We start from the raw sequence: 13780 nt of genomic DNA, 5'->3' as shown, positions 1-13780 counted from the left end.
TAAACACAGTTAACTGAGGGTCCTAATTATAGATCTGTATCAATATTCTTATAGTCAACATTTTGCAACTTCTATGGTTGATATAATGACTTTGTCAGCAAATCCCATCTATTATTAAGTCAATTAATTGCTGGCTGCTGTTTTTCATACAAATTATTAGTCTAGACCATTATTTACTGAACTGCCTATAGACTGATGCATTCGTCAGATCATGACAAGGAGCACATGCATAGTGGGTGTGAGCATTGGACAGGGGATGCTCACCCCTCTATGGTACCTGATCCTGCCTTGAATGTTTCTTATAGAGGTCTGTGTTTATTTCACTGCTCCTAATTTGTATTGCTTTCTGTTTATTTATATATTTTCGTATTTCATTTGTTTTAAAGCTTTATACTTATATAACACTTGTCTGACTAAAACTGGACCAAAAGTGTATGAAGAACAATTCATGTTTTGAAAGAATTTTACAAATATGTATATATTATCTGAATTACTTAACTTTATATGTTATTGCTTAAAAAATGACACTAATAACAGGTTAACATTTTAAATTTAATAAAACTCATATGCTCTTGCACGTATATGTATAATACAGAGACTTCTACCATCAACTTTTCTTCAATCAGAAATCCTCTCTTTATTGTTATAATACACAACAAAGTCTTTCTACAGAAAAAAATCCTTAAACATACATTTAAACATTTTATTATTGTAAATGTAAAAGAAGATTTTAGACATTGATATTAATTTTTCTTCTTTGATTTAGTTGGATAATACGGCACTCTGCAAAACTTTACACAAAAGTTTTGGAAATGGCTTCCCAGGTGAACCACTGAGGAACACAAATTTAAGTGCCAGTGTCTCAAATGTCTGTATATAACTTAAAGAGGCCCCTCAGTTCCACTATTTTCCCCCTATTGGAGCCTATCATCCTCTATGGTATCATCAGCTGTTTTCTCCGCTACTCCATCACCGAGATGGAGTTGTGTTTTCTCTGGCATCTCTTTGAGGGACCCTTTGTCTATCTCCTCCAATAACATAGAGACACTGTCTACAACCCCTGTTTCCTCTGCTTCATTCACTGTGTCTCTTGTTTCCTCCAAGTGCTTGATGTGGTTGATCTGCTCAACCTTCAGTTTGTGATTCATTGTCTGAAAGTGTTTTGACAGTTGGTGGGCATCTTTAAAGAAAAAGTTGCATATGTCACAGTGAAGTCGTTTGTCCAGATGGGTCTTTTTGTGGACGTTAAGTGTGGCTAGATTTGTGAACGACCTCCCACATGTATCACAGAAGACAAGGGGACTCTCTTCTTTACTATGAATCTGAACATGTTCCAAGTAACTGTCCTTTGAGTAAAACAAGTTGTTACAATACTCACATTTATAAACTCTTAGTTTCATGATTTCATGTTTTTCTGACATTTTATGCTCTTGCTGCATGTGATTTCTGGATTCTTCTTTTGATTTGAATTTAAGAGGGCAGTGGTTACACTTGAAAGGTTCTAGTTCTTTATGTTGCTTTTGATGAGTACGCAAGATTGCCTCCATTTTGAAGGACATTCCACAAACATCACACTGGAAGGGATGGTGAGACAAATGGGACATTGTATGTAGATCCAGCTTCCATTTCTTTTCGAATCCTTTTCCACACTCTATGCAGATCTAAAAACACAGAAGACAAATAGTATCTTCATAACAAGTACTAATATAATACTGAAGTGATAATTTGTAAGATTGTGGGATGGATTTCTTTGTTTGTCAATGCAGAAATTAACCTTTCAGCAATTGGAGATCAATAAATACATAATTCATGTCAGAAGGGTTTGATCGTTTTTCTGCAATATCTTCAACGTTTAATTCCCTTACTACTCTCTTGAGTCTTCAGCTCAGGTGAGCTAACAACAATATACTGTAAACGTATTATATTTGGCTGTGTATTCTTTTTAGCGCCTTTGGCGAAAAGAAACTTTTGCTAATTCAAGTACAACGCTAAATGTCTTGCACATATACTCATAAGTAAGAACATTAAGAAATGCGCTAAATCAAATCTACCCTAACTTGTTCAAAAGCCAGTTTCCACCAAATATCGTACATGCCAAATATAATACATTTACAGTATTTTATTATCAAGATCTTATGAAATTAAGCAAATGATAAAGCTCTGGCAATGAGTATGTGCTTTACTGTATGGATTTTACACTTACATAAGGTAATGTTTTAGTATGTGTTGTCACATGATCTAGAAGATCTTGCCTTTGGAGGAAAACATCTTTACAAACGTCACACTGGTGAAGTGAGTTGCCTTCAAACAAAAAACACCGTTTTAATTCAAGATAAAACTGAATTGTTCAAAAAATATTTAAGAGTTATTCCTTAAATCACTCAATATCTATCGTGTTAATACTAATTAAAATTGCTTATTAAATTTTATAATCAAATCACTAAGTTTGCTAGTAATGCTAAATTAATATGTGATACAGTAAGGAATAAAAGTACATTGTATTCACAAAAAATTGTCTAACAGAGTGTACTTACAAATTAATACCTAATAGTTATCTTACAAAAATAAGGCATCACCCAAATTTTGATATCTACAATATATAGGAAAGCAGGTAATTAAAGATTACAAACTCACCTTGACAAATAACAGCCTTGTTATTATCCTTTTCCTCTCCCTCCCATTTTGTCCCGGCCCTCAGATCTTTTCCCAAATCTTCAGTAGGATCATCTCCAAATCTCTTTTTCTCTGTTTGCTGTCTGAAGCTGCAGGGTTTTTGAGTTGATGCAGTGTTTTTTTGTGGATCTGGGGGAGACTCAGATTTTTCTTTAATTTCTTGAAAGCTGTTTTTACTGTGTTTTACAGGTTTCTTTTTGGTTCTTTTCACCTGATAAAAAAATGTCATTTTCAAAAGATGAAATTATTCTTTATCATAAAGAAATTGCCATCAAGTCATTTAAAATTCTGCTTGTTTCATCAATTACAATGGAAATGATTTCAACTAAATTAAACAGAGGCCCATGGGTCATTTTGCTCACCTGAGTAACTTTTGCCCTGCTGTTCTTCACTAAGTTTCCCCCTGTAATACTCATTGTGGCCCCACATTACCCAAAGGGGCCATGATTTGAACAGTTTAGAATCTACACTACCCTAGGAAGGCTTCCACATACGCTCTGTGTTTTTCTGTCCCGGAGGTTGTTGAGAAAATTGTTTTTCCTTTATATTTCAATATATAAACTTTGATTCTCTATTGTGGCCCACTCTACCCTCCACTTTCAGCTTTTCTGGCCCAGTAGTTCTTGAGAAGAATTCTTTTTAATGAACCCACCCTATCTTTATATTTTTTTCTATTATCTCTCCTTAGAAGGGGGCTGGGCTCTTTATTTTAAGCATTTAAATTCCCCTCCACGCAAGGATGCTTTATACCAACTTTGAAGATGATAAAGTGAAAATTTTGTCACAGACAGTGAGCAAAAATACCTACCATTTTTCTAGCTTTCTTGGTTATGAATGTGGCTGATTTCTCTCGCAAGGAATTCTTCACAACCTTCTTCAGATTTTCTCCAGAACTAGAGGATTTTTTCACAGTGGAGCCTTTATTCCCAGTTTTGTGAATCTTTCTGGATTGTTGTGTCAGTGCAGAGGCATGTGATGACATGTCTATAATTACGAGGTTTGAACCACAGTCAGATCTATCTTCTTGTGTGTGTTGTAATGTCACAGACATTGACTTGGCTGTTCCTCTATTTAACATTTTGGTGTTCTTTCTGAATGGCTTATCTACACCTGAAGGTGATGGCTTCTTTTCCAGAGGTTCATCATCAGAACTATCTGCTGGAGTTATTTTTCTTTTTTGTTTTTCCTTTGTTTTAGCAGCTGGTGGAGAATAAGGTACCTGTGTTTCAGATGAAGGATGTGCTATAGAATAAAGCTGGTTCCCTGTCATAGGTACAGTTTCCCTGCCCTTTCCTGCTTCTGGTTGTTGAGTGCCAAGTGGACCTTTTTGTTGACGGATATTACCTTGATTTGCATCTTGCTTGGGTTCTGGGTTTTCTTGCGTTGCCTCATCATACATTGCTGTTTCATTGGTTTTGTATCCTTTCTCCGCATTATATATATCTGTAGTGACAAAATTTGATATATTCTGTTTAATGAAGGTGTTTTGATTTTTTTTCCTAATATAAAAGTATGTAAGTATACTAAAATGACACTATTCAAATACACATCTACACCATGATGAGAGGTAGTCCAAAACTTCTAAAAAGGATTTGACAAGGAAAAAAATCAAAACACAAAAATTTGAAATAGTAAAATATTCAATAAGGCATATTATGTGGTTTGATTGAGAATCCTTAAAAACAGTCTCAAGCTGAAAGGACAACATAGGGTAAGAGCAGTATTTGGCCCCCGATTTTGGGTGTCTTTCAGAATGATGCAGCAGTTTATGCATAAAAACCTGTTGTCACCCCTGCCAGAAAATGAGTATTGGTTCTAAGATTTAGAATATACAGAGGTCACAGAGAGGTCAGGAAATAGGTCAATTTTCGAAATTTCTCATTTTAATGCAAATGTTCATTGATTTTACAGCATATTTTGTTTCGGAAAATAGAGCACACGCTTGCCTATCTACCAAATTTATATATTTTATACACTAATATCAGATGCAGTTTACGTGTAAAAATCTCAGATAGGCAAGCTTGTTCTCTATGTTTTCCGAAGAGAAAAGTATCTCAAATATGATGAAATTCCACCAGAATTGAGTAAATTCTGGAAAATGTCTTTCTTCTGCACCCTCTTGTGGCTTTCATGTAAGCTTTAAATCTAAATTAGTGCTTGTTTTAAGTAAGCATCAATTTAACTTCTTCACTACAAATATCACAATTTTACCAGTGTTCTGATTTTACATGAAATAAGGGGCCAGATTCGGCCCTTACCCTATCTTGTCCTTTGTCATAAAATGTTCACCACAACAGATTTAAGTAGAAATCCAGTACCGTACTTTGCTTCTACATTTGAAAAAAAAAATTCTTGGGTGGGGGTCCACAATCAAGCCCCTTTGCATACTCTAACCAAATTGTGACCCAACTGACTGCCTTGACAGCTGGACTATGTGTGGAATAATAAGCAAAGTCAGTCTATATCAAATCTGTTAGTCTTTAGAACTACCGGTACTATGGTATAGAGTATTCCCTGACTGTCTTTAAATATTTGAAAACTGTCACTTGTAAAAATTGTTTAATTACTTATAAAAGCATGTGCCAAAATAGTTGAGTATATGAGCAATAGTTTTGAAACTTGTATACAAACTAGAGAGCATAATTTGGACAAATGGAGGTGAATGGAAGCCAAGGCCGTAACTAGGCTAAAAATTTTAGTGAGGCAAGAGTGCTGGGCCATCCTAGTCCCATAAGGGTAGTACACACTGTACCTGATGGCTAGTGATGGGGTTTCACAGGGGGAGGGGGATCCTGAGACCTAGGTATTAGAAAATAAAAGATTTAATCTTTAAAATTTCGTACGTTTTGTATTGTCGTCCGCATGACACAGTGGTTAGAGCGTATGCTATAGAGTCGCAGTCCTTTCATCGCGGGCTCGAATCCCACTGCGGGATGTAGAGACCGGTCCTTCGGATGAGACCGTAAAAACCGAGGTCCTATGTCGAAGTAAATGATGGCACAAAAAGATCTCTCATTGTTGAATCATCTTCAGTGCAAAGAAGAAGTCTCAATAAGGCATTATCTGTGGTCCCCGGTTACTCGTCAAATTTTAAACTTTCATTTAGACACTTAAAAAGTAAAATTTATTTTTCTCTTATGTCTGTACCATTTGTGCCAACGTTTAAAAATATATAATAATTACAATAGACAACACGCCAAGCCGTGTTTTGAAGGTGGGGTCCTTTGATTTTCATGAATATGAAAAGAAATTTGTGACAGGTACCCACTTCACAGCTTTCGTTAACATCAAGCGCAGATTTGTTCAAAGTCGAGATCAATATATAATGTGCATATTATATTTATACAACTTATGTGAAAATATTTTTGTTGAACAACATTGCGCTCTATGTTTTCTACTGAAAAGTATCATGATTTTGAATCTGTTCGGTGAGTACATTTACAAAGGATTAACCTCTTGTTGACCTGCTAAGAATAGATAATATGTCACGTGATTCCATACCAACACAGGTGAATATCTCTGGAAAACGTGTTTTCTGTAAGAAGTGACACATGTAGCTCGTATTTGAAAAGTGCAGTCACTAGCTTTTATCTCTTTAAAAATTCAAAACAAGGTTCTCTACAGACTACCGCTTACTTTGATGATTTTCCGGGACATATTTTAATTCTCACGAATGTAATAAAAATTTTCCTGGGCATTACAAACAGCACAAAAATCGATATATGAGTATTCAGATGTATATAAATACAGATGTAATCCGTTTCTTGCAAAAAAAGAAACAAATAAAAATGCCACAGACGTAACAATTTTTTCACATTGATTCAATCTAAACAAATGCACTATACTGCATGACCACTTCAATATTCAAAGCAATCTTACACTCTTGCTACGTTTTGGGGCGCATATAAAATCGGAAAAACTTCGAATGTATTAATGCAACGAAGAAAATGACTATTGGTTTTGAATTTCATTTACCAATCTTGTGATATTTCTTAAAAAAGAAAATCCTTGTGAAGTATAATAAATCCCACTTGATGATTTGTTATACACTTTACCTTATGTCATTCAATTAAATGACAAAATCGACGACACTGCATTCCTGTACATAATTTTTTTACTGCATTATCAGGCTGATATTTCTCATAGCAGATATTAATAATAATTATTATGTTTCTTTTATTCTAACAACTGTTTTTGAAGTGTTTATACACGTATATTACATGTATTTGTACACGTCATTTTTAATCAATAATCGATAAGTAAATCGGAATATTAATTGCAGAATTTAGAGCGAAATTAAGAAATAAATATACATGTCAGGCATGTAGTATCAGGGGTTGAGTGTTTGAAAAAAAATTTAGTCCCCCCCCCCCCCCAAAAAAAAATTTACGCTCTTACGATCCAAATGAACACATTAATGTTAATGTTTAATTTTTAAAATCAAAATGAGTAATATTTAGACTCCCACTCTTACTTAATCTTTTTTTTTTTCAAATTTGAGAGGGTTTTCTCTTTTTCTTTTGTTTTATTAACTTTTTGTTCGAGAATCTTGTATCATTCTTGTTTATGTTTTCTCACCCCCCCCCTTTACAAAGGAAAGGAGGCGTATTTCTGTGTGTATTTTCTGTAAATTATTATTTGATCGCTTGAACTTTTTTATCATAAAAAAAATATTATAATGGTTAAAATATTTTGACATTTTATTTAACAATGATAGATAAAAAATTAACGTGATAAGGTGATTCTCGGACCAAAAATACATGTACCTCAAAAACAAAAAGAAGACCCCTCACCCTCACCAATTTAGGAATAATACGAATAATGCAAAATAAAGTTCAAACTCATTCATTTAAAGATTATTCGTATACTAGTGTGTTGTATCTTATTTCTTATTTCACGCGTCAGCTAACCATGTCATCCTTTATATAGTACCCAATTTAAATGTCTCCGCCCATTTGTATGTAATAGAGAAACCACACTCTGTTCGAAAGAAAATGTTTCCGGAATTTGTATGTGCGGTAGGTGTTGAAAATTGGCTTATATTTCTTAATAATCAAAGTCATTAATAATGACTCTATAACATGTCAATTAGAAATACAATGTTATACACCATGAAAATAAAAATAATACCATGTCCTCAAGTATATTGTGTAAAATAAGGGCGAAAAAAGGGACCAAGCTCCTATACTTAAGTGGAAAACTCCTTTAAAACTTGCAGCCCTCCTCCGTCAAGTAGTGGTGTCTCAATATGAATGAGAAATTCTTAGAAGGGATGTTAAACAATCAAACAATTTACAAAACAAACATTTTGAATTATATCTTACATGCATTCTAAATGAAAATGAGGTACCTGGTGAGATGAAGGATTTACAGAAATTGAAACAAAAGTTGAAAATATTAATTTAGCACGAAGACACACATAATTCATAACTTCAGTTAATGTTAAACTTTTTCCCTCTTCAGAAAACTCTAAAAATTTAGTGAGGCATTTGCCTCCCTTGCCTCTTCAGTTACGGCCTTGGAAGCTAGATTGATAAAGGAGGATAAAGATCGAATTCCATTAATTGTTGAAATTTAAATTAACATTTTGATTCATGTTTAAGTTACAAAATCTCAGACAGAACAAGCTAATACATAAGCATTTGAGCCTTTGACTCAGAAGAGCTAAATACCTTGACAAAACTTGAAAAACTGTTTCTTGATATCTGTCCGCTTGCTTAGAAATTGTCGTCCCATGTCTGATCCCACATAGCTACATAATTTCTTCTCCACATTTACTGACAGAAATAATGACTCCTCCCCATCTTCAGAAAGTTTTAAGCACTGAAACATAAAAGAAAAGATCAAATTCTATCAGATGAGTGTATATATAATTACTGTAAAAATCCTTTTTTTATGCCCAAGAATTTCTTCTTGCATAATTATGGGAAATTTGTCTGCTTGCACAAAATTAGTTTTCATGTTTAGTTGTATAATTGTTAAGAATATACAACAGCAGTGGATGAAAATATAGTCTCACTTTTAAATACTAAATATCTATCAGGCGAACATAAGGTCTGACAAAAATATAGTGAACTACAATATACATTGTACATGTACTGTGGAATCACAAATTTTCGTGGGGGGGTAATTTTCGTTGTTTTCGGGGTATGAAGAGACCCTCAAATTCATGTCTGCCATGAAATGTAAAATGTTACACACATAACTACTCAACAATTCTACATCCACAAAATGAAATCCCCACGAACCAAGAGATTTTCCTCAAACTACAAAAATTTGACCCCACGAAAATATGTGATTTTACAGTAATTCACTTTACCAAGGTAAAAGTTCAAAATGTTCACTTAGTATTCTTGGACATGGCAGCTATCTATTTCATGTCAAATAAGAGGTTCATGGTCCAAAAAGCTAACCTTCATTCTTGTTTAATATAAGCAATTTTTTTTTCTTGATATTACATTCTATGTCAATCTTTGATCGTGCATTGAGCCTATTCTACTTCTGAGGATAGTGATTTAATGACGGATGATTCCATAATTATAAATATGACTATAATCAGCTTTTCTATTCTTAAAAAGAGGATTTTAAAGAATTTTTTAATGCATTTCTATGTGACATTTTGATCCCTACCTGTATTGCTACCCACCCTACACCTGGGGCCATGATTTGAAAAACTTCGTTATGCACTAACTGTGGATGAATCCATATAAATATATAGAAGCATAGCTCTGAGAAAAGATTTTTTTCCTTTTTCTTTTGTAAAACTTACGGTAAATCATCTAATATTGTGGCTCAACCACCAAATAGCATATGATTTTAAGAACTTTGAAATTTATAGATTTCGCTAATAACACTTCAATAATAGTGCGACTGACTATACCTACTGCTTCATTCACTTCCTGTTTGATGGTAGTACCTGTGGAAGCTGGCACTGCCATGTTATCCACTAACACAATCTGTTTGTCGGTGGGTACTACTGCAGATTGAAGCACATTACGTCCTCCATTGAGAAGTGCCCTATTCACAATAGGAGGGGAGGAGATCACGGGCATGCTGAAGGAAGTATTGCTCCCTCCACTGACCTGCGGGGGGCATTGAGATACAGTGGGCTGATTGTAGCTCTCATCCGATTCTGTGGGGTCAGCCATGGTGATAGTAAAGCTGTCAGCTTCAGTTTGAACTGCACTGCTGTATTCATATTCTTCATCCTGTTGCTCTAACTTTACCGTAACATCACTGAAATTTGCATCTGAAATTGTAAAAGGATTTAAATTAATTCTTTTCTACATTACATATTACTATCTGTTTCTAGATAATAACTTTAACCAAAAAAAAAATCACCTTGAAAATACAGAGTATTTGTATTCAAGATACAAATTCTACATTGGATAGATGAAAGAAAAATTTTCAAAATGAGCTTATAGTGGAAATTTATTTTCATTTGCTTGTACGTGGACAATTAAACCATTTTACTGGTTTGAACATCTTGTGTATGAAGAAGATTCTATAAACTTATTTGCGTACAAAATTCTTTGAATCTACAGTTTAGGGTGAACCCACTTTTGTTACTCAAGGATTCTGATCCAATATCTATACAATATCGTATAAACAATATAGTAATGAGAAAATGAAAATTGAATTGCTTGACAGGTAATTAAATCTAATAAAATAGCTTCATGTTACTCAGTATACATCCCTCAGCTTTACCTGGAGAAGGTGAATGTATAAAAGGCTCACTTCTCGTTGAACTGTCCTCTCTATTAAATATGTCTTCGCTAGTCACTACCGTTAAATCTGTAGGGATGGTGAAACTTGAACTCACATTCATGCTTTCACTAGGCAACTGAATATTGTCTAAAGTCAGATTTTGACGGAGATATTTTATCAACTCAACCTTTCTCTGCCTCAGTTCATCCAGCTTGTGTATCAAGTCATGGTCAATTTTACACAACTTCAGTAAAATCCTGTAACAAGGACTACAAACATATCTGGAGTGACCATCGCCTTCCTGTGGAATTTGACCCAACACCTCATGTAACTGTTGGAAGACACCAAATGTGGGAGAAAATATTGTTCTTCTTGATTTTTTATCCAGACGCTGACAACACGTTCTACAGATAGATCTTACCATTTTTATCCCTGGACCTTGGCATTTGATGAAACTAAAATGTAAAAAAAAATATTCAATGGCATTTGAAATTTTGTGTAAAAATATATATAATGAAAACAAGCAACAATTGTTTGTGAAACACTAAATGCTCCCTGTTGGTGTTCAACGCCAAAGTTAGAGTTCTTCAAATGTAGGCCAAACTTCAAGGTACAGGTAAAGAGTTCAAAATTGTTGGTACCCAAAGGCCTTGTTACAAGGAATACATTCATGAAGTATGAAAGCCATTGCAATGACCATTAAAAATATTGCAAAGGTTGATGTTTTCAAAAGGGTTCATATATCAAGCTTAATTTTTAGGTCATGATATAAAATGTATTAGTACAATACATTTCCAAAGGGCTTGATACCAGGAGCCTAATGGTTTTTCTTGTTGGGAAAAAAGTGACTGGAAAAACATTTCATACATTTGAAGTACAAACTAAAAACTAGTGCACAAGGTAAACTGTACTCCCTCTCCAAATGTCAAGCCTCAAGGTCAGGAGGTAAAAAAATTCGTAATCAAAGAAAAGGTCATCTCAGAAGGAATACACATTGATATACTTATATGAAGGCTTTATCAGAAGCAGGTCGAAAAGTGATGGCCAAGGCTAATGTTTTCCAAAAGTAGGTCAAACTCCAAGGTCAATAAGATAAAAAATGTTTGTGATTGAGAAAAAACTAGTCATGTGGAACACATTTGTGAAATATTGAAGCTCTAGCATCAATTGTTAAAAAATGATATCCATGGATGAGTATGGTTAAAAACGTTATAAAAAAGGTCAAACTCCAAGGTCAAGAGGTCAAATGTTAGTTTACTAAAATGTTATCCGAGATTCCTCTGACTCTAACCCCTGCTTTTTATTTTGTGACATGTGCATTTAGACGGCCCTATCACCGACAAATGAAGCATCAGTCGCCTCCTTGCCATTCCACTTCTTTGCGCATGACGTCAGAACACAAATGGCAAAAGCATCCTAAGTTGTAGAAAAATCATCCCCGAAGTTAGATCTGCGAAATAAAGTTGTATTGTAAAAGGTAGGCAGAGTCGCGACACCAGCTGGCGTCGCTGAATTCCCACTTTTCAATATGGCCTCTGCTCTGACTCTCCCCTGCACATGTCACCATATAAAAATCAGGGGGTTAGAGTCAGAGGAATCTCAGATTACCTATAAAAAGGAATACATGTGAAAGCCCAATTACTATCCAATCAAAAGTTATTGGCAAGGTTACCGTTTTTGTGGATACATAGATTAACAGACAAAAACTATATGCCCCCGAATATTTGCCAACAGGAACATAAACAAGTTCAAATTATACAGGTTGGGACCAATCGCCCAAATGGGATATAATAGCCCGTTTGGGATATAATATCCCAAATGGGCTATAAATTTACAGTGCAAAAATTGAAAACCGCATCAGAACACGTAAATATGAATAACTTTTGGTAAGCAAGTTTTTCTGCAACCCTACTGTTTTTAAGATTGATCCCCAAGAAGTTAAGGAACTTCCGAGGGATCAATCTCCTAAACAATAGGCATACAGGAAAACTTGTCAACCAAAAGTTATTCCTTTTTGAGTGTTCTGATGCGGATTTATGATATTTATTGCAAAAATAAAAATTTTCAATTTTTGCACTGTAAATTTATAGCCCATTTGGGATATTATATCCCATGCGGGCTATTATATCCCATTTGGGCGATTGGTCCCAACCTGTTATATATTTTTTGCTAATGCATGTTCTTATTCTTAAACCAGGCCTAAAACTTGCTGAAACTATGTTAAGAATAACATTCCCATAAAAATATGAACAGGTTAAATTAATACTAAACTTGTCAATAAGTAAAGTTCTTGTTTCAAAGTATTATTTACCATTAAAACATGACTGATCATTGCATGCAATTTTGACCAAGAACAAACTGAAAGTGAAAGTGGGTGCTTGGTTCTGAAAATAGATGTCCTCAATCCGGAAAAAATAATTTTTTATTAATTTTATTATAACTCATTTATTATTTAAGCTTCTCCGTTTCCTAAAAAAATTGCTAATCAAAGATCTCTATATTAATTTTTTATGCCTTTATCTATTTTTTTCAATAATTTTTTTCACCCGGAAAAATATATTCGAGTTCTATAAACTTCACTAGGTCTATTTCCGGAAATAATTTATGATGGATGAAATCAGAATTAGAAAAGTGAATGAATTTACGCTACATCGTATTTAGTTAAAGAGACCTTCTGAGAGTAAGTTTTCATAACTACTATTCTTTATTATGCCTTTATTTTTTGAAGACATAGGATCATTAATACCCATAAAACGGTACTACGAATCACCGGAATGCCCTGTAATCACCGAAATGCCCCAAGAAATCACCGAAATGCCACCGAAAAGCCCCTTATATTGTTAAAAATAAACAAAAAAATAATAAATATTGATGAAATTAACTGTTCTAAAGCCTACATACCAAGTAAAAATTTCATAATTTTAGCGTAAGTATTTTTATTTAAAGATATGTGCATGTAAGTATCAAAGAAAGATAACTCTCACTGATTAAAGACACGTGCCAAAATAGTTCTATTTTATTTTCCCCTATTTTTCGTTTAAATATATTCCTAACAATAAGTTATTCTTATAGAAAATTTTTGTTTGTAATATTATTGACGTATTTTCTTGATTTCTAAAAAAGGAGGACACATGTGTAATTTTACTGGAAAGTAACATTTATAATCAAAAAGAAAGATTTTACGTAAATAGTATATAAACAAAAATATATGCCATATATGACTTTAATCAAAATTTATTTTTATTCACTGAACTATAAGATTATATGCTTGGTATAAGGCCAAACAAAAAAATATCTTTGTTTACTGTTACATGCTGTAATAAAATAGGGTCGGTAGGTAGGACATTTTTTTTATTTTATTGAATTTTTTTATACACAAATTCACATGTATGAATTGAAT

General features: G+C 33.8%; 1 protein-coding gene across 2 annotated transcripts; it reads right to left on the bottom strand.

Annotated features, from left to right (window-relative positions):
• Positions 1-754: 754 nt before the first annotated feature.
• Positions 755-12749, bottom strand: LOC134280992 (zinc finger protein 37-like). Of its 2 annotated transcripts, none has more exons than XM_062763450.1 (8): positions 12692-12749; positions 10357-10835; positions 9558-9922; positions 8346-8496; positions 3482-4116; positions 2635-2884; positions 2204-2301; positions 755-1661 (listed from the first exon to the last, which is right to left on the bottom strand). In XM_062763450.1, the coding sequence occupies exons 2-8, from the start codon at positions 10802-10804 to the stop codon at positions 915-917; spliced, it is 2694 nt and encodes an 897-aa protein (XP_062619434.1). In that variant the 5' UTR covers positions 10805-10835; positions 12692-12749; the 3' UTR covers positions 755-914. The 2 variants fall into 2 exon arrangements, with proteins under 2 accessions (XP_062619434.1, XP_062619441.1); XM_062763457.1 differs by having other exon boundaries at positions 10381-10835.
• Positions 12750-13780: the final 1031 nt, after the last annotated feature.

The sequence above is a fragment of the Saccostrea cucullata genome, unplaced genomic scaffold, assembly GCF_032062105.1.
Source record: "Saccostrea cucullata isolate Sc308-1 unplaced genomic scaffold, CSIRO_AGI_Scuc_v1 ctg105, whole genome shotgun sequence".
Classification (NCBI taxonomy): Eukaryota; Metazoa; Mollusca; class Bivalvia; order Ostreida; family Ostreidae; genus Saccostrea; species Saccostrea cuccullata.
Note: the sequence above shows the minus strand (reverse complement) of the source record. Positions and strands in the feature narration are given on the sequence as shown.